The 22,485-nt window shown below is 39.4% G+C and overlaps 1 protein-coding gene across 3 annotated transcripts; it reads left to right on the top strand.

Annotated features, from left to right (window-relative positions):
• Positions 1–164: 164 nt before the first annotated feature.
• Positions 165–22,296, top strand: LOC131951080 (protein unc-93 homolog A). Of its 3 annotated transcripts, none has more exons than XM_059313359.1 (5): positions 165–233; positions 15,068–16,599; positions 18,236–18,371; positions 20,216–20,347; positions 21,018–22,296. In XM_059313359.1, the coding sequence occupies exons 2-5, from the start codon at positions 15,205–15,207 to the stop codon at positions 21,254–21,256; spliced, it is 1,902 nt and encodes a 633-aa protein (XP_059169342.1). In that variant the 5' UTR covers positions 165–233; positions 15,068–15,204; the 3' UTR covers positions 21,257–22,296. The 3 variants fall into 3 exon arrangements, with proteins under 3 accessions (XP_059169342.1, XP_059169341.1, XP_059169343.1); XM_059313358.1 differs by lacking the exon at positions 165–233 and adding an exon at positions 6,320–6,450; XM_059313360.1 differs by lacking the exon at positions 165–233 and adding an exon at positions 11,742–11,772.
• The last annotated feature ends 189 nt before the right edge of the window (positions 22,297–22,485 follow it).

The following is a 22,485-nucleotide window of genomic DNA, read 5'->3' as shown; positions in this document are numbered from 1 at the left end:
TTATTTTTATTCAGTGATAGGATTCTGACTTTAATACTTCCAATAAAATACGTTTAAAAATTTTTAAGTTGTTAAAAAAAAATATGCCAAACTGACAAGCAAGTTTGGCGGGGATAAGTCGGACGTACCGGAAGCGAATAAGTTTTACTATAAAAACCGCAAGAATGTGATTATCGAAACAAAACAACTGTTGTATGGCTCAATATTGTCAATAATCAATACGAAATGCTCACGTAAGATATCAATTACTATAGTATTTCCAATTATTATTTTACCGTCCACAATTCTAAACAACTCTGTTACGCGTTATGTTTGTGTATAGTCTTTCGAAAATAAAAAAGATTCTTTAAAACTAGAAATTCAAATAACGAGCCGGCCCGCGGCATAACATACGCGGGTGTGGGGAAATTGCGAAAAGCGAAATGGCGAGGCGGGAAAATGCGAGAAGGTAATGCGAGACATACCTGCGGAATTAAGGGTAAATAGCGAGGCACTTTTTGCGAAAAACATTTTTTTTCTTTTTTTTCCATCTTTATTTGTTTCAATTATTTTTTAAAATATTTTTAAAATGAACAAGCACTTAACCATACCCTTTAACACGAGTGTTGTATGTTGTTATTTTTTATCTAGATACTAAGAAGATAGATAGATCTATATCTAGATCTATCTATTTAAAAATCCTAACATCGTTGCTGTGCTACTGTCATCACCCGCTCTTGTTAGCGAGAGGAAAATCCCGTCTCAGTCGGCATTAATTTAAAAATCTAGCCCGTTCATGTTTATACAAACGTGAGCTGTGTCATTGTGAATTGGTATAATCTTGTCAGCAGGAGAGATATTTTGCAACATCTATTTATGGAATTTTGTACTTGCAAAAAGTGTAAAAGTATAAAGAATTCTAAAAAGTGCAATTTATTTTTTTATTAAGTAATTTTAATTACAAACAAAATTTACAAACAAAATCTTCTGAAACAGTCCTCAAACACACCTCGTGACACCATCTTTCACACATAGTACACCCAACCCAGTTCATTAGACTCCCATTTATACATTTTTCTTTTGCTACTTCTTCCAATCCACATTCACAACATTTCACATTCTCATCACAGTTGACCTCCTCGTTCATCCCACAAACAACACTGGCACCCATGTTCTCATCATCATCATCCGCACGCTCAACATCTGTTTTCCGTTTTTTATAATTTGTATTTTTTCTCATTTCTGTAATTTTGGCAATGTCTTGCTCATTGTTGTCACCAGCAATTGAGTTTTTTTAAAACATTGATATTTTCCCAAAATCTTGTCTAATTTCGGTCAAAATAAAGTATTTTAATCAATTCCTATTACAATGTATTAAAACAGTTTTCTAAAACGCGAAAAAACGTCTAAAATTCTTTTTCTAACATTGCTTTTTTATAGTGTGACTTCACATCTACCCCCCCCCCACCTCCTCCCCCTCATCACACATCGTCATAAAATTACAGACCCCCACCCTACGAGTGTGACGTCATTTATGGAAGACCCCAAATAACACCACCACCAAAACCAAAAAATTCAGATAAGTTCAACTTGGTTTTAAAAATATTTGAAGTAGGCCCATAGCTTACGATATAGCACGAGCAACTGATAATATCGGTGACGTCACTTTATTTTGTATCCAAATGATGTAGGCATTTCCTTGTGCTTAGATTTATATGGTAAAAAAAGCTAGAAAAAAATCGTAGGCGGCGGCTATAATACAAAATTTCTATGCAACAATAGAAAATATGTTTGCGGCGGCAGCGGATCCGGGCACGGCGATCTTCAAAGACGGTAAATCAGGCGGCCTCGGCGTTCCACACAAAAGACAGAAGTTGATCTATCGTCGGCGGTATTTCCGTCGGTTTCGAACAAGGTGGTATTCTAAGTCGACACAAAAGATGGGGGGGGAGTTGACAAATCATCAGTATGTCTAGCGACGGAAAAATCGGAAGTTTTAACAATGTAAACGAAACGTCTTTGAAGTCTGGACCAAATACCACTGAAAATCGGGTGCGGTAAATTTTTCGCAGAAATCTTCGCATTTCAACACCACCCAGCGTAAGTATCGGCTTGTGGTAAAATGCGAGACAAAAAAGTCACGTGACCGACCGTTTTCGCGCCCTTCTCGCATTTTCCCGCCTCGCCATTTCGCTTTTCGCGTCTCGCAATTTCCCCACACCCAACATACGCCGCTATTTAGTTGTTTCTAATTTTCAATAATTCATAATTTGTGAATTCGACATTACCAACGCTGACACTGAAAATATTTCTTTAAAACACTATAAGTAGCTCGTTAAGGACCATAACCCCCCCCCTTCCTTCCCTCCCCCCCCCCTTCCCCCCCCCCCCCCCCCCTACGTTTAAAATCGTTGGCTCTGCTTGTAAACATTTAGAGTGAACACAGCTCACTAAAACCATGTAGGGGTGGGGAGGTAGGGAGAGCGTTTGCAGCTTGTTTTCTAACGGCTCGAAGAAGAGAATTATATATATAGATGTACAATGTACGCGATTCATTAAGAAGGGGAGAAAATAACAGAGAGAAATGTTAACTAACACAGCTCCAGAGTTATCTCCTTCGTTTAAACAAATAGACCTAGAAAAATTAGCATAGGCCTAGATAGACTAGAGTCTAGGACCTAGCCAAGTTCGAAGAAAAAAATTAAAGGCTAACACCTCCATAATTCTCAATAATCTTAAATGAAATTGTGATCTTAAAATTAACATAAATATAAATAATATAATAATTATAATTAATGTGCACGTTATCCTGCCTCATTATCAATGAGTTGACCGTACCCAAATTTTTTCACCAGTTTTACGCTACAGTGGCTCTCTTTTTCTAGATCCCAGATCATTCTCTGATATTATTTAATGTAAGCGACTTCTTCGACATCTGTTAGTGTTATGGCCTTATGTTTTATAACACTCAAACTAATTGAACCGTTGTATGCTAAAATAATGCCCATTAGTGGCAAATGTAACGAATTTAAGATGCAATAGGAGCCGTCCACGAATGACGTCACCTAGGACATGTTGGATGATTTTTACCCCCATCGTCACAAGTCAGTCCCAGACCCTTTTGCCTCTTCCCCCCCCCCCCATTCCCCCACCAAATTGATAGCTCGAAGTTCCACCCACCAAACCATACCGACTTACTAAAAGAGTATCTAGATCTGGCTAATAGTAATAAAGTAGGTAACTAATTTTTAGCGCAATTTCCATTCTGGAGAATTGCGTTTATTAACCCGTCATTTCTGGATGGATGGATGAATGTGTGTCCGCAGCTTTAAGTCGTATCTCCTCCTCAACGAAGCAATATCGAGGACTAGTTCCAAAAGCAATTATGTTAAGCAAGTTACGAGGATGAACATAGGCCATAAAAATTCCGGGTTTCTTTCATGGATTTCCCGGAAAAGCCAAAAAAACCTCGAAAAAAAGCAGTTTTTGGCCCATATCTCGACAACCAGACCACTTAGCGACTTCAAACATGTACCAATCGATTTCTGCCATAATTTAGAACAATATTGCCGAAGAAAGTTTTCAAAAATATCCTTTCGTTCGGTCACAAAAAAAATTTTTGAATTATTTAAAATTTGGACCGAATTAGTAGGCATTTTTTCTAACCACACCACACGCGTCATCACGTTCAATAGCTGCGCCATCACGTTCAATGGCTGCGTCATCACGTTCAGTAGCTAGGCGCGCAATGGTTTTTAATCATGTAACTCTATTGTAAATAAAACATGTATTTTAACCAATGGTTTTACTAACCCTGCTCTTGATTTACGCTACGACAGAGCTATTTTTAGATAACATAAGGAAATTGCGCTAAAATTGTCACTAGACTTTTTAATTACCTTGTTTTTAATAAACCATCCCCACTTCACTTACCCTTTCTTCCATACAGGGGTCTATAGGAAAAAATCCCGGTTGCCCTCCTGGAAAATATATGGAACGGTACTGTATTAGTCCTATTAGTGTTTTGATTAAAATAAATTGTCGGGTATTTTATCAATAATTTTCAGACTTTCGTGGAGGAAAAATGTACAATGAAAATTTCAATCTAGGATTGAGGACTCATTTTAAAATTTCTTGGGCCTTGTGGACACATCCAGTCCACTCGTGCCTCCACACAACCACACCGATTCTTTCATAATATAATCCAACGCACAACCACTTCTCAGTATACTGTAACGGCTTACGCAAAATTCTAACCATGAAGACCTATAGAGACCCACCATTTTTTTTATACATTAATACGTTCAGTTAAGGTATAGGTCAAGTTCTTTAACTTGAGCAGGGGCCAAATTAGGTCAAAAAAGGCACACCCCTTTATTTCGACGCGTCACCGTTTGATTGAGTAAAGGGAGGGAAGCACGCTGTACTGTTAGCAACCGGTAAGAAGAAAAAATATGGCTCCGGATTTTACCAGATCGAACAGCTTCTAAGGTATAGGCGTGGATAGAATGGGGGTGCTGAATTAAACACGAAATGGTGACGTAAATAATATTATTAAGTTTTTTAAAAGGTAATTTTTAAGAAGGAATACTTTAAAATATTTTTTAAAATAATTTTTGATTGTCGACAATACATTTGCATGTAATCGGCCCTAAATTATTTGTAGCAGTGTAAGCTATCACGGGTATCAGCATCGTTTTACAATAATCATTATGTTGTGTATTTGGCGTGTAACATAATAAGCAACCTACTGTCACATATTTGTTTAAGTTTGTAAAATACACTAAAATTTTAAAAGTGCTATCATATTAAAGTAGCTTGAGACTAGGTGGTTGGGTGGTAGAGCGCACGACTGCGTACCCGAATTCGGATCCCGAAACTCAAGCAGGTAGGACATCACTGAGTCCACCCAGCACTGATGGGTACCTGGCTCGGGTAAAGTAAATGCGGCTGGGCATAGTGCTAGCCACACGAATCCTTTATATGCCTCAAAGATAGTGTTTCTTTCGGGTATCGCTTCGGGAGGGGGGGGGAGCACTGCCCCCGAAACGAAATAGCATTTATTTAGAAAATATATCGTTTAACCAGTGTGTCGTCGTCCCCCTCCTGGAGAAATAAGTGTGAAAGAAACACTGGTCACATAAGCAGATGAACTCTATTTCATCTGTCCCATGGATCGCTATGTCTGAAAGGGTAACTTGACTTATATTACAGCTGAAAAAATTGGGTTACTGATTTGTGAAACTGCCCCGCCTAACCTATGGGCGTGATTGACAGATGGAGGTGGTTATCGTACTGAACAGTGGCGTCGTTAGGTGGGGTGTCACCCGGTGCGCCACATCACGGTGTCCCCCCCCCTCATTCTTTTTGCTCTGTAAAGTTTGCAGTTGGTGTCACTCTCTCCCCCCCCCCCCCAGCTAAAGCTTTAAAATGTTCACATTTAATACTATTGATGTTTATCTATAGTCGGTTGTTATAGGGCTGGTAAGTAGGTCACCAACCAGTTTTATGGCTCATGCAGGTTTTATTGAGCCGTAGAACTGGTTGGTGACCTACTTACCAGCCCTATTACAGCTGGGTGTAGCATTGTTTTCTCTATAGTTTGCATGTTTACGTCATGGTATCACCACCACCACTTCCTTGTCGGGATCATCACTATGTACTTTAAATACTTTTTAGCTATAATTAACCATTCATTGAACTGGCAAAAAAAACAAAACATATTTATTCTATTTATCTTGGAATTTTTTTTCTTGGTGTCACCCCCAAATGGTGTCACCCGGTGCGGTTCGCACCCCCGGCACCCGCCTCGCGACGCCTCTGGTACTGAACATGCGTATATAGCATAGGACAAGTTGACCCCTATTTCATAACTTGTTACACAAGCATTTTTATATCACATTCATCCTGTTTCACCACAGGCCATTTTTAAATCACTTGCCTGCATCCTGTATCCCAAGCATTTATTTAGTGATATAAATTGTATGTGTAGGCCGATACATTAAGGCGGTTCAGTCACACTCCGGCGAACGAGAAAGCAGTCTTTGTAAAGCAGGTTGTAATCGTTCATACGCAACCATTCCCCCCCCCCCCCATCCTCTTAATTCAACACATCTGCCCTAAAGCCCCACACCATTTCCACCCCCGACCTCTAAATATAAACGACAGTAAAGAATTATCCTAGTTAAAAATAGACATTTCAGACATTATGTCTAACTTTTTGAACTTAGCCAGTTCTATCATAGTTTAGTAAAAACACCCCCATTTGAACTTAGCCATTTCTATCATAGAATAATAAAACACCCCCAACCCAGATCCGCCCTTGCCGTCGCCCGTCTGTCCGCGCACAGATGTTTGTAGTTTTATAAGCGTTAATAAGGTCGCAGCCAGGGGATTATCGATTACGTAACACTGCTGGGCTGGTCAGGCCGTGTCGTAGTCGGTTTCAGTACGATATTCCGCCCTCCAGAGGTAGGTTGGTTGTTTCTTTGTACCTGTTCATTCAAACGTGGATTAGAAATATGAGTGGTTTTCTTCAGTAGGATCATTCTTTCGTATTCTTACTTTGTAAATTAGTTTTAAATTTATAATTTTAATTGAATATAGATTCTTATATGCTCAATTTACTCGTGTGTTCGTTCGATGTAGGCCTATACAATACAATTCAATACATTTTGTTAGTTTTTGAAGTCAGTTTAGATTTAAGTTAGTTTATTATGAGTGTACATCTATATTTTTTTACATATTCAGCCAAAAGCTCAACTTTTGTGTATTCATTTTCCTAACCTAAAAAAAAATTATACAGAGTTATTTATAGAAGATATTTCGCTGGTCTGTGTCATATAGACCCAGGATTTGAATTACGTCACAGCCGATGTATGAAAGAGTGGGGCTGCGTGCGTGTTACAGGTAACTATAGTAGTGTTCAACTGAGTCAGGTTATTTCAGGTAAAGGTTCAGACTCAGTCGTTGTTGGCTTCTGTCTTGAACTGGATCTTTGGTTAGGGGAACGGTTTATATGGGGCGTATGGGGTTGTGTGTACACCGACGTATGCAATATCGTTGGACCCTGAAGTATGTGCTAATATTGGACACTGGCGTATGGGGTTGTGTTTACACAGACGTATGGGCTAATACTGGACACTGGCCTATGGGCTAAAACTGGACACTGGCGTATAAGATAATTTATTACCCGTGAGCCGAAACTAGGCAGTTTATATAGGGTGATCAATGGTATGGGGCACTGTGGTAGACAAGTGTGGGTTTAAAGGTTAGAGGAATGGCTTATATGGGGCGTATGGGTTTGTGTTTACACAGACGTATGCGGTATTGTTGGACCTTGTGGGCTAAAACTGGGCCCTGACGTATGGGATAATGTACTACCAGTGAGCCGGAAATAGGTGGTCTATATAGGGTGATCAAAGGTATAGGACACTGGTGGTAGACAGGTGAGCAGTAGGGGAAAAAAATCCTCTTTAGACCTAGCGATCCATTGGGCAGATGAAGAAGAGTTCATGTTTCTTGACCTCCTCGGTATATAAAGGGAAGGTGTGGTCAGCACATTGCCCAGCCGCCTTTACTTTCATTAACACGAGTTAGGTACCCATTAGAGCTGGATGGACTCAGACGTTTTACTGACTTGAATCCGGATTCGAACTCGAGACTTTCAGGCTAGCAGTCTAGCTCTTGTAGACATGCCTGGGCGTTAAAGTGCGCAGTGCTCACGACCGGACCCCTCATAAGACAATCATACCTCAATGTCTAAGTCTATTGTAGCCAGAATAAATAGCGTGAGACTACCTACAACCGACAGCTGTCATCCCTCTACATCCGCCTTCCAACAAACTTACAGTACTGCTACACTAATATAAAATATGTATAGTATAATTAATTAGATGGCGGCTATTTGCATTTGCATGGTGAGTAATATGTCCCGCAGACACGGTCATGTATTCAATAAACGTTTTAAAAGTATAGTTTATTCATTTCCATAAACTCTTTAACATAAAGCCAGACGGGACCTTGAACATAACTTAACATATTCGCATATTCCTCCTTTTGTCAATAACAACACCTCAACTCCAAAACTAACGCTATCTGATAGCATACCTATTGATACCACATCGGTGAACATGTGGGTTGTCTCTCATTGTAAACAAAAATAAATAACTGCTTCATCTTTATACCTTTACTTTGAAAGCGCAAGATCTAAGCATAACCTTAGCCTTTTTTATTTAAAAGAAAATAAGATTAAAGATGGATACAGTTACTTTTCTTTAAGGTCAAAATAAAGGAAATCTGTAGGAGTATCTACACTATACTATAAATGTTCGCACGCGTGATTTCGTTGTTTAGTTTGACCGCCTTGTACCTATACAGTTTCAGCCTATCCACACTTCTAGCGCACCCCCACTTCACCCCCATAACTCACGCGCCATCTCGTCCTTACCACACTGTAACCTCTATATTGACATTTAAGATTGCAGCATACTTTAATACAGTGATTTTCAACCTTTTTTTTTGGAAGTACCGAACCCCGCCAGTTTCATATGCGCATTCACCGAACCCTTCTTAAAAGCTGTATCGCCCGCACTGACAAAATCCGAGTCGGGTGTGTGTCTTGACCTCCGCCAAACCCCTAGACTGACTCGCCGAACCCCTGGGGTTCGATCGAATCCAGGTATGTTTAAAGTGTCATGGCATATAAGTTTTGAGCAACCTTTTTCCGAGACTTTTAGGTTTTTAGGCTTTAATGGACGTGTCGTCTTTCCTTACGGGGCAGTAAAGGGGTGAACCTGTTAATATAAGGTTCTAACGATCAATATAAAGATTTTCGCCTAAGATCATACAAGGTTATGCTTTGTGTGAAACTGGATTTAACTGGGTAGACCCTGGGTGCTGCTGTTCGCGTTGTATGTCAGGCTGTCTTGTTAAACTGACGGAGTGTGAATATATATTTTTATAGGAGTTTCAACGTGTTCTAAAAAAGAGATTATAGAATACTGTACACATAGCGGAGTGCGAATATTGGGTAAATATGTTGCGGTAAAAACCGGAGCCAGTGTTTCTTTCAGACTTTTTTTACTCCGGGGTAAAAGTATGTTTTTGTATCTTCTATCTTATATATATATATATATATATATATATATATATATATATATATATATATATATATATATATATATATATATATATATATAATTCTCTTGTTGGAGACGTTAGAAAACACCAAGCTGTAAGCGCGCCTAGCAACCCCCTCTCCTTCCTCTCTAGGCATATCCCTACCACCACGACCCCCACATGGTCTGGTGAGCTATGGTTTACGCTAAATGTTTACAATCGCAGAGCCGGGTTTAGTGACGGCTATTAGGGGCAAATAATTTAGTTTGAAACTAAGAGGAGGCTGCTTCGCGGGGTGGGGTGGGGATGGTCCTTAACGACCTACTGATAGTGTTTTAATGCAAATATTTTCAGTGGCAGCATTGGTACTGTCGAATTCACAAATTTTGAATTACTGAAAGTAGAAAATAAAACAACTAAATAGCGGCGTATGATACGGTGCGGGTCGGCTCGTAAATTATATTTCGTTCGGGGGGGGGGGTGAAGATATGCCTGGAAGAAACTTTACCTGGAACGTGTTATAGGCCTACGATACATTGTGCCCAATGTTCTGTTTATTACACTAATTGCAGATGTAGAAGCATGAATCCCAGTGTATAGTGTATGGAACTTGTATGTTTTTGACGATATTCTGCATCGTTCTAACACACTATCCCTAAGACGTATTGAATTTCTCCATTCATGTGTCATAGTTAAGTTTAGTGCCCAAAAAATGTGAATTTTATGTGGCCTAAAAGAAGTAGGCCTATGTCCGTCGTTTTTTTTTTTATTATTTGTTTGGTTTTTTCTTTTTCTTTATTTCCTTTTTCTTTGTGGCTTAAAATTAAAATTTAAAATTAAAATGTGTGTGGCCTAAAAATGTGTCCGTCGCTTTTTTAATTAATTAATTAATTTTTTTTTTAATTTTTAGGCTTTAAAATTAAAACATGCGTAGGTTTTGTGTGGCCTATAAATATGTCCGCTGTTGCTTTTTTTTCCCGTTTTTTTTTCTGGCAATTTTTAATATATATATATATATATATATATATATATATATATATATATATATATATATATATATATATATATATATATATATATATATATATATATATATATATATATATATATATATATATATATATATATATATATATATAATTTTTTTTTTTTTTTTTTTTTTTTGGCTCAAAAATCTGTAAGTTGTGTGTGTCCCGTGTTGCTAAACGAGATCATAGGCGAGCGGTTGTTTTTTACTTGTCTTCTCTCCCCTTGTGCCAACTGTTGATTTTTATTCCCGCGGTTCACGGGCGGGTTGACCTACTTGTCCTTAGTGCACAGGCGACATAGTGTGTAAACAAAGATACTTGACCTTTTACATCACTGTAACTTAGTCAATATTATTTTAGGCCTACATCCACTTCCCTATCCACTCATTATTTCTATTAAAACAATAAGTATGTTGTTTTTGTTTTTTTAAACGCTCTTTATTAGATGGTTATAAAGTATTCAAAAGATAATGTTTTACTTTATAAAACTAAAACAGTTCACCTACTGACCCTAGCGTACAGCAGACACACTTCAAAAAAAAAAAAAAAAAACACACGTTTTTAGTGGGTGCATTGGGCCGTGACGGTTGATTCATAGGCTTCAACTCCAACCGCTAGATACTATTTTTAGACTTCCATGGCGGGTAGTTTCAAGTATGTCCTGTCCTTGCACGCTTGCGTAAGTTATGAACTTAATTTTTTTTTTTTTTTAAATTTCAATTAGTGGTAGAAGTAGAAGGGAGGCGAAGAAGCGGCCGTTTTGAACGCTCAAATAACTAGCATGAGAGAGAGAGAGAGAAAAAACTGGATTTTTATGCAATACCCAATATGCCCCCCCCCCCCCCCATCCACCCAACGCACACATACCCTACCACTACCAGCTCATCTATCTTTCATTGCTACACAACTTCTTGACACTCATCCTCATTTACTACCTATTAAAGGCTATTTTAAACATTTCATGTGATGTATTAGTATGTACTATAGTCCTAATTTCACATTATGTGGTGACAAATCACACACACACACCCTTCCCCCCACACACACCCTCCCCCCCACACACACACCCTTCCCCCCTCACACACACCCTCCTCCCCTCACACACACACACACCCTCCTCCCATCACACACACACACCCTCACCCCCTCACACACACCCTCCCCCCTCACACACACACCCCCCTCACACACACCCTCCCACCCACCCCCCCCCCTCACACACACCCTCCCACCCACCCCCCCTCACACACACACACCCACCCACCCCCCCTCACACACACACACACACCCCTCACACACACACACCCTCACACCACCCACCCCCCCTCACACACACACACCCTCCCACCCCCCCCCCCCCTCACACACACACACACACCCTCCCCTTGGTTGTTCAGTTATTCGCCGAGAGACTAGGTGAGGGAAGGGCAACAAGACGGCGGTTTGTTTTGGTTTTGTTTTTGGCACGACGTGTTGTGAGTTGGCTTGGGTGTGTGGGTGTCCGTCAGCACAATCCGAGAACGAGGCCAGGCAAAGGGGAGAGCACTTACATCAAGTACATCACAAGAAGGCAAGGTTACGTTTCTTTCATTTTTTACCGCCAGTCTTGTTTCTAGATGTGCATGGTGCACTCTTTTCATAACACGTGTGTACATTTTTCAGCTTTATAATTCTTACTATGGAGTATTAGCTACATGTTACTTACTGATGGCGGATTTTCCATCACACGGATAGCGTGGCGTTGGAGTATTAGTCAAGTAATAGGCCATACAACCACGTTTAGTATTAATGTTGCTTCTCTAGGTAGAACTATAGATTATATGAATGAGTTTTTGTTTTTTTTTTTTAGAATTATATGAATAAGTTATAGTTATTGTTTAAATAATTGTTCTCGAAAAAGCCAAAGGGTACGCAGCGATGATATAGCTGAATAAATTGCTTGTCTTAGAAAAAATTATACATTAAAGTCACTGTTTTCAAACTTTATAACATGAAAGATTTTTAATGCATGTTAGCGTGACTATTAATTTTTAATATTTTCTAAACCCTGTAAATAGCTTTGTCTGATAATTCACACTGTGATATTTTTCTTTTTAATATATCTTTCTAAAATTTACTAAAATCGACAGCTCAGTAATTTTCGTTGCGTTGTCTCCCTTGTATATTTTCCCATATATAAAAAATGGCAGTCTTTGGCAGATATGTATTTAAATTAAAATTTAAAAAAAAAAAAACACATTTTGTTCCAGACAGTATCTTTACTGATTTAGAACTTTAACCAATACAGTATAAAATATTAATTGTAATTGTATAACAGTAAAATATGTGTATAACGTTTTAAATTGCGTTATTAATTATTTTTATTTTTTTACTTTCTCGTATATACGTAGTATAGAGAAAGTATTGTAATCGTGCAAAAAAAAAAAATCGAGATTTTTACAAATCTAGACGTTTTACACCTCACTGATACGGAAAAACATAATTTTGCAATCTTGTCTGTGTGTCTGTGTGTGTGTGTGTGTGTAAACACGATTACTTGAGTACCGTTACAGCTAGGTTGATGAAATTTCATATATAAATATTTTATCAAAATCGTAGATCCGTATCAACTTTTGAGCGATTTCCGATAACCGGAAGTGGTACTTTTTCTACTTTGAATTTTTCAAAAGCCTATAACTTGAGTACTATTTCAGATAGATAAATGAAATTTCACATGTAAGTAAAAGATCTAATTCTCTACCTTCTGTTAAATTTTGAGTAATTTCCGTTGACGGGAAGTACTAATTTACGCTATTTCCGATTTCTCAAAAACGCATCTAAATTTATAAAGTACTAATAATATTGCGCACCATTATGAACATCTTTATTCGGCGTTCGCTTGGTGTGCAATACTTTTTTCTATGAGATTCTATTTTATTTTAAAAAGTTTATGTATTTAAAAAGGATTAAAAATCATAACTATATCCCGAGTTCCCATCCCCTGTTGTTTTATATAAGAATATTCGAGAAAGTTTAGGGGAGATCACTTCCTGTTTATTTTAAACTGAAACAACGCAATTCTTAACAAGGAGTTTGTCGTAAATAAGTTTCGGTAAAATGGCCTAGAAAAAAAATCCATTTACTCGTTATTGGTTCTTATCGATTAGCTGTACATATTTCGTTATCATGGTTAATAACAATGTACACATCTTCAAACCGAGTATGCTGGTATGGCTAATCTACAACTGACAAGTATACCTAATTTAAATGTTCTTAGTAAATACGATGCATTAAATTGAAATCCTATAGGCTACATATGGGACGGAGTTGTCTAGCGGTAGAGAGCTGGACTGCTAACTAGAGGCGTAGCGACCCTTCCCGGCGCCCTGGGACAAACTTTCGATTTTGCACCCCCCCTTCCCCCCTCAAACTTTTGATTTGCCCCCCCCCCCCAAGATCGGCGCCAGGGGACATATGTCCGTCCCCCCCTCGCTACGCCTCTGCTGCTAACCCATAAGTATCGAGTTCGAAACAGGGTTCAAGTCAGTAGACCGTCCCTGAGTCCATCCAACTCTGATGGGAACCTAATTCGTTAACACTTAACACTGATTTTAAAAGATTAAATTAGCATTCAGGGTTTCATTCAAGACATTTTTTTCTTCCGAAAGAGGGGGGGGGGGGATTTAGCTGGTTGAAATGCTTATATGCCTTTTTATATAATTTAATTAAATATAATGCCTGAGAGAGAGAGAGACTGATTACAGTATCAGTAATAGAATTACTACATAGAATGAATTCGTAGAAAGAAAACCGTACAGTCGTAATTCCTCCCCCCCACACTTTTCTGCTACTATTTATAAAATACACCAAAGAACACACGTATTAATGACGTCATATCATAAATTGACGCGTTCAATAAAAGTGTTAACTTGAAGGGTGATGTGTAGCCGCATCACGACGGTATAGATCTAGTGTAAGTCTATATATAGCGTGCTGTCTGGGATATAGGTCAAACTACACTTCCGGGTTGTGTTTAATATTTTTTATAAGGATGATCTCCGATACAGAGTGGATACCAGTTTCACTGAGGCGTTTTAGTGAGTAGAGTTCAAACAATATGTGTGTGTATTTTTTAATGTAATTTTCAATTCATACCTAGCGTTCGGTAGTGGATATATAGATTCTAGTAAGCAGTTTAGCCATGGGCGTAGCGACCCTTCCCGGCGCCCGGGGACAAACTTTCGATTTGCACCCCCCCCCCCCTCCTCGAACTTTTCATTTGCACCCCCCCCCCTCAAACTTTCGATTTCCACCCCCACCCCCCTCAAACTTTCGATTTGCACCCCCCCCCCCCTCGAACTTTTCATTTGCATCCCCCCTCAAACTTTCAATTTGGCGCCCCCCCCCCTAAGGTCGGCGCCCGGGGACATATGTCGTCCCCCCCCCCCCCGCCCCCCCCCCCTAGCTACGCCTCTGAGTGTAGTTGAGTTCACCGGTTTTATTTTACATCTGCTTAAAAAAAGGAGTCTGTACTTTGTTCAACAGATTTTGTTTCCCCGTCCTCGAGTCGAGTACCTTATCAGTGCTGGGTGGACTCGTTGGCGTGATGTGGAACTGAAGTTGAGACTTTCGGGTTGGCAATCTTGTGCTTTACGTCTCGATCACGCCAATTCAACTTCAGTTTCTTCCGGGCATCTCTTCGGGGGAGGGGGGGTGGCTCCCCCGCCCAAAGAAAGTCTACCGCCCCCCCCCCCCCCCCCTTTCCCCGGACGAGATTAAATTTATATAGAAAACAATTTGGAAGAAACACTGTTCAACTTCATATAAAAGCGGCTGAAATAAAATACAATATAAATGATACTATTTTATACTTGGATATATACATATATGTTTATCTCCATATTAAAGTGTTTTCAATTTACTGCTTTAATTAACCAATATTATTTTTTTTTTAAACACAGATGCATTAACTTTCTACAATGCCGAGGTCGACTCCAATGCAATCACTGTACCACCCAGACAAGCAATCATTGAATCAACATCTCATCAACCCAACACCGTTTGATCACAGGGTTGTCTTTCTTTGACCCCCTCCACCATGGACGGCCCCTCACACGGGTCTAACGGCCACCCGGCGGACGATGGTCAGTTCCACCCTGGCCTGTCCACCATTGACGAGAACAAGGTCACGTGTTTCTCTGACGAGGACGAACCGCTGCAGTACCCCAGGATCACCAACAAAATTCTCTCCTCCGTTGACGAGTCGTTTCTCTACTCCAGTCTTGGGAATTTAGCCGAACCGGAAGTCGGCCATAGAAGACGCGCCGCCACCATGCAGAACATTCACGAGAAAGCGAGTTTTTTAAACTTGACTAGCGAGTCGCACTTGGGGAAGGTTTTCCAGAAGGCGTTGATTTATCTAAAAACGGATATGACCTTTGGATCGATTTCCGGGTTAAATACGGCCGTGGTGGATCAGAATTATGATAAAAAGATTCTCTTACCAGAAAGCTCTTCAACTGACGTCATAGCCAGCGGGAAATATACAAAAAATTTGCTAGTGGTTGGGCTGACGACGACGCTCCTGTTCATCGCGTTGGGTTCGGTTCGGAATTTACAGAGTAGTATGAACCATGAAGACGGCGTGGGCGTCATCTCTACGGCTGTCAGTTTTGTGGGGTACATGGTGGGGAGCGTCTTCAGCCTCTCCCTGGTGCAGATCTTCCAGCCCCGGAGCTGCATGATCGCCGGGATCGTCCCGCATTTTGTCTACGTGGCGGCCAACGTCTACCCCGCCATGTGGCTCATGGTGCCCGTGTCAATGTGCCAGGGCGTCGGCCTGGCCGTGTTCTGGAACTCCCTGAGCACCTACGTCACGCTTCTCGCGAGAGGTCGCGCCAAAGAGCAGAACGAGGTTTTCTCCGTCGTTTCGGCAAGATATTTCGGTATCTTTGGTCTTTTCTTCCAGGCTTACTTCATCATCGGGAATCTCATCTCCTCGCTTGTTTTATCATCCGGGACCCCCTCGCCCGATCTTATCCTTCTACCCGATCTGTTAAATTCAAGTTCAATAAATATAACAAACTCTCTACCCCATCACATTACAAGTTCTTTCATGACATTACATGAGAATCTCTCATTGAACGCATCAGATGACTACACGTCAGAACCCGCCCATATTCAGTCGTGTGGTAGTAGCTTCATGCCACACGACGACCTCGGCGGCACCTCCTTCCACATCGACGCCCACACTAAATACCTTCTCCTGGGCATCTACATGGCCTCCGTCTTAGCCTCCATGGCGCTGGCCGTCGTCTGCCTAGAAAAACTCAACCCCCGCCTGCTCGAGTCCCCCATCTCCCGCCTGGAGCGGGTCAAGACGCAGCTCACGTCTCTGGTCAAGTTCAGCACGCGGGTTCGGTTCCTGCTGCTTTTGCCGCTGATGGTGTTCTCGTTTATGGAAGTTGGTTTCGTCACTGCCGACTTCACCAAGGTCAGTTATTTTGTTCTATGCTAGTCTATATTTTATATTAGATGATATTGTCTCCCTTAGACGCTATTCTTATGGATATGGTGCACCATAGCTGATACATAATTTTCATCATCTTTTCCCTTTTGTGCCCAAGACAGATGGGGCTGCGTACATAATGGCATTCTAAAAAATAGTGTCAAAATTTGAAATTCAGAGTACGAAATAAATCAAATTCCATACGTTTCCTTTCCTATTCATTCTATTTAGTTTTTGTAATTGATAAGGTGAAGCGTTACGCAAAATAACAATTGTTATTGTTATTTCTGGGTTACAAATTTTAAAAATGTCATTCTAGCTTTCCAGTCTAGAAACTCCACGCGTTTGCAATGCCTTGGAATGTAGCAATACACGTTTCACACCTCATATGCAAACAACAGGGATTAGTATTTTTATGACGACGTATCGAGTTATTGCCCTTCTCAGTAAACAGACTAACTTTGACCACAATTTAAGAAAACTTTAAGTCACTGAGATCGTTCATAGTCGGCTTTTAAAAATGTTAACAATTCTATCATGGTGTTGTAATCAATATTTTCCCACGTTTTCTTTAACTTGCTTTCTCTGTGTCTTTCTGTGTTTGTTTGTCTTTCCAATCCAATCTTGCGATCGAAATTTCTGGCACTTCCCAGTTAGCTAGCGCGCTGAAATTTTCAGGGAAGCTTTGTTTTGGATGACAATTGAATATTCTATTGTTTTTATTACTAAATTAATCCATGGAAACATTTTATTGATCATTTTAGACCGCTATATAATTGTACCAAAAAACGTGGGGGAAAAGGGACATTACCCAGTAACTGTAATTTGATGAAAACAAGGTTCGGCACTCCCCCTCTTTTTGCTTACTGAGTAGTTGTCACGCTGTGTTTGTGTACAAACAACCATAACGTAACAACTGGTGGCCAGTATGGGGGAGACGATATGGTCGAGTGGTTGGGCACACGATTGCTATCCCACTCGACACGGGTTCAAATCTATGTGTTCTAGTCAGTAACGTATTCACACAACGTGTTTTTTACGAGTTGTCTTTTTACGAGTTGTCTTTTTACGAGTTGTCTTCGTTTACCCAAAAAAAAGTGAAAAGATAAAATCGATAGCAAGATTTACATGCAAACAAACAGACAAACACTAAAAAGTAGAAAATAATAATCATTAAAAAAGTTTTAAAAAACCCACGTTTTCTGATTGAACTAAAAAGTAGAAAATAAATACTATACATCACAATAATGCAAGCGATCACTCTACTATAAGCTATCAAAAACGTGGGGCGCCGTGATTTTCTTACAGTTTCTAATACTGTTGACTCTCTACAAGCTCCCTAATAAGTCAATAGTATTATCTAATCAATAGTAATATAACTTTTACTTCGGCGACCCACGTTTTTGATAGCTTATAGTAGAGTGATCGCTTGCATTATTGTGATGTATAGTATTTATTTTCTACTTTTTAGTTCAATCAGAAAACGTGGGTTTTTTAAAACTTTTTTAATGATTATTATTTAATCGAAACAAATACTGGGAAACGGTTGCGGGCGTGTGTGATTAATTACGTTTTGTTTTTAAATTACTTTTTTTTTTAAATAATGAATCGAATTGTGCAGGCCTACGTGACGTGCGCCCTTGGTATTCACATGGTCGGCTACACCATGATCTGCCTGGGGGTGTGCGGGAGCCTCAGCGCCTACCTCAGTGGTCTACTCACCCAGCTGGTGGGGCGTGTCCCGCAGATTTTATTTGGTAAGGTTCATGATGGTAGGGTGACTGACGTTTTGATTGATCATGTATATGTATGTAAGTCACACACACACACACACATATATATATATATATATATATATATATATATATATATATATATATATATAGGCCCTACAGATACATATTTATGCATATACATACATTTATATACAGCCTTTCTTCCAGGCAACTCTTCTCTTTGCCCCCCCCCCCCCCCCCCGAAAAAATTCTACCCCCCCCCCCTCCCGAACGAAATGAAATTTATATAATTTATATAGAAAAAATATACTTTTAACAGTGTCCGCCCCCCCCCCCCCCCCACGAAAATTTCAAGTGCCCCCCCTCCGGAGAAAAAAAGTCTGGAAGAAACACTGTTTATATATGTGTTTGTGTGCAGGTAAGACCTACATTGGCTACTGCGTTTCTGTTGTTGTTTTTACATAGCAGCTTTAGTGTTTTTTAATTGCTAATTACCTTATTGACTAAAACAGTAATTAACGCCCACAACTTGCTCTAGTTAGTGTGTACCACGTTGGGTTAAATTTTACTATAGAGGCGACAGATTGATGTGTTTTTATAGGTGATCTATTTATAAACTATTGTGTTCCGGTTGGAACTAGTTTTTACCAGCACGTTGGAGCTCAAAAACGATATTGTTGTTGTCGTTGTTTTTTTTAATGGTGTTGTTGTTTTGTTTTGTTGTTTTGACCTTTGGCATCCATCGTCACGTAAAGCTATTTTATGCTAAGACGTGGTAGTAGTCCTGGAAGTGAATGTGGTTTCCGTGTCAAGGTCAATGGGTTCATGAATTTGAATGGGTACCCAGTACTAATGAGCCTCTGTCCGGATCTCCATTACTAATGGTTCCATAATTTGGTGCCTAGTAATAATGGGTCCATGATTGGGTACCTAGTACTAATGGGAATGGGTGCCTAGTACTAATAGGTCCATGATTGGGTTCCTATTACTAATGGGTCCATGATTGGGTGCCTAGTACTAATGGGTCCATGATTGGGTACCTAGTACTAATAAACCCATGATTGGGTGCCTAGTAATAATGGGTCCATGATTGGGTACCTAGTACTAATGGGTCCATGATTGGGTACATAGTACTAATGGGTCCATGATTGGGTACCTAGTACTAATGTGTCCATGATTGGGTACCTAGTACTAATGTGTCCATGATTGGGTACCTAGTACTGATGGGTCCGTGATTAAGTACCTAGTACTAATGGGTCCATGATTGGGTACCTAGTACTATTGGGTCCATGATCGGGTACCTAGTACTAATGGATCTCTAACCCAATACCCGGTACTTTTTGTATCCTGGAATCATCCTGTGAAGAGATAAATACAGAAAGATGGCGATGTTTTGTTGTTAAAATAATGCTCTTCTGAGCTCGTTCTACAGCTAATTGTAGTTTAAATTCACGATCAAACCCACTTCTTTCTTTAATAAATTAACCGCCCACCTTCACATTTTAGATTTTACCTGTTTGTGTTACCGTGATAACTAAACGACTATGTACAAACACTGTTAGCATTTTCACGTGTTGTGATAATGAGGTGACGAAACTTAATTTATCATCGATGTAAAGATTTCACATTGTGTTACAAATGTGATTTCGAAGCCACTGTTTACCATCAATGTATAGATTTCACATCTTTGTGTTAATGAGGTTACAAAGCCACTGTTTACCGGGAATGTTTAGATGTCGAATGTCTGTGTTAATGTGCTAACGAATATGACATCTTTGTGTGAACGTGGTACCGAAACTTTTGTTTACCATTGTTTTGATGTCACATGTCCGTGTTAATGTGCTAACGAATGTTTACCATCCCAGCTGTCAGTCTGAACCTCGGTGTCCTTGTCCACATGATCTACTGGAAGCCCTCTCCCGATTGGCTAGTGCCATTTTTTGTTGACCTTGGCCTCTGGGGAATCAGCGATGGAATCTGGGTCAGCCAAGTTAACAGTAAGCCATATAAATATATTTTTTTGTCGATTTTCAATTTTTTTTCATAACGTTTTTGTTTTTTTGTTTCCTTGGATTACTTTACACAATTATTTTTCTTTTAAAGAAATCGTTTAATTTTTTATATTAAGAATGAGACCTATATCTAGCCGCCCAACGCACACACACACACACCTCAGCCATTTTTCTCAGTCATAAGCTGTCACTCACACTGTCTGACCAAATGTCCTACCACGTCAACTAAGACAAGTGGTCCCAGACAGCTAAAAAATTATTCATCTGCAATTTTAAAAAAAATACTGTACGTTTTACTTGTCATTTATCTTATCACAAAATCCTTATCCTTTTAGAGAGCGGTTTCTACCGACTCTTTCCCTATATCCGTATTTTGACGAAATATTCACCGTATTGATAAGCTTCTGCTTCTGAATCAAATAACTTCTCCTTCCATTCATACCTACTACTGCACTTATCTCTAATTGATAAAATCTTGACTCGCTTCATCATTCGGCGCTTTACTGTCTTGTTCTTGCATTAAATATTATATTTTGGATGGATGGTGGGTGGATGAAGGGATGGATAGAGGAAGGGGGCCGACGGACGGACAGAGACAGATATAGATGTGTCTACGTTCTAACCTTCCCCCTCCCCCGTCCGTGTACAATCGCAGGTCTGCTGAGCGTCGTGTTCCCCAACCACTACGAAGAGGCCTTCGCCTTCCTGAGGATCGCCCAGGGTCTGGGCAGCGCCATGGCCTTTGGCTACTCCAACGTGCTGGGGATGATGTCCAAGATCTACATCACTGGCTCCATCTGCCTCGCCGGCGTCACGGGCTACCTCATCATGGAGTGGAGGCTGCGTCGCTCGGACAAAAAGAGCTCCGGCATTTTGAGAGAGACGACCATTTAGTTTCATATTTCTCTCGTTTAATTTTAGATGATTCCTAGTTTTAAGAAAGCTGTCATTAGAGCAGTTTGAAAGAGACGACCATTTAGTTTCATATTTCTCTCGTTTAATTTCATACGATTCCTAGTTTTTTAGAAAGCAGTCATTAGAGCAGTTTGAAAGAGACGACCATTTAGTTTCATATTTCTCTCGTTTAATTATAAATTATTCCTAGTTTTTAGAAAGCTGCGATTAGCCTCAGTACAAAAGCATCAGCAGTTTGAAAGAAATGACTATTGAAAAGTCTGATATTTTTATCGTTTAATTTCAAATTATTCCTAGTTTTAAGAAAAGCTTTTGTGATTATTATTCTTTAGGGATCATTTATTTAACTTTTATGGATGAGGGAGTGTTCATTGTATTAATACATTTTAAAAATAATGTTCCTTCTATATCCAAATTAAGCTATTTGTACATAATAATATCATAGTTTGTACAGTAAGGTTAACTACAATGCAATCTACATGGATACTTATTTTAATGATATTAACAAAGCTGTACAATTTTTCTTAAACATGTTCATTAAGTTACCGTTTTAATTTGATTTTAGTCTGTGGTAGTGTGTAGGACAGTTTGTTGGCTTGAATGTTTTAACAATTTTTTTTTATAGATCTTATGGAGTGTCAAAATAACACTGTATGGTGCCTGTTTTACATTTGTTTAGGTGGGATTATTTTTGCCCTTTTGTTTGCATAAGAATTGGTACTTAAGTGTTTTTACAATTTGAAGAACATGACAAATAAATGACATGACATAAGTGACGTCACGCATATGACTCAACTAAAATTTTTGTGACATTATTTACACACAACCTCCCCCCTACCTCCCTCCCAACCAATCGTAACGTTTGGAATATATCATGTTTTAAAATATTTAAAATAATTTTTTAGGTTACATGTTTATGTTGAACATCATCCAAATTTTTTTTTTTAAATGGATTCTATGGTCTTGTTAAAATAATGACATTCCCGCTGTCTCTGTTGTCATATTCAGCTTACAACCACCCCCCCCCCCCAAGCTCTACTATGGTTCAATGGTTCATCACTGTTATTATTTTACAAATAAACATTTCATGTATGATTCATATGGCAGGATTGTTGTACAAATGTGGCTTCTACATTAAACCCTTTTTTTCATGATATGTAAAAAAAATGATGTAAAATACTGACTTTAAAATGACATTTTACTACTAA

The sequence above is a fragment of the Physella acuta genome, unplaced genomic scaffold (genome assembly GCF_028476545.2).
Source record: "Physella acuta isolate Inbredline_101_S28 unplaced genomic scaffold, ASM2847654v3 ptg000797l, whole genome shotgun sequence".
Taxonomy (NCBI): Eukaryota; Metazoa; Mollusca; class Gastropoda; family Physidae; genus Physella; species Physella acuta.
Note: the sequence above shows the minus strand (reverse complement) of the source record. Positions and strands in the feature narration are given on the sequence as shown.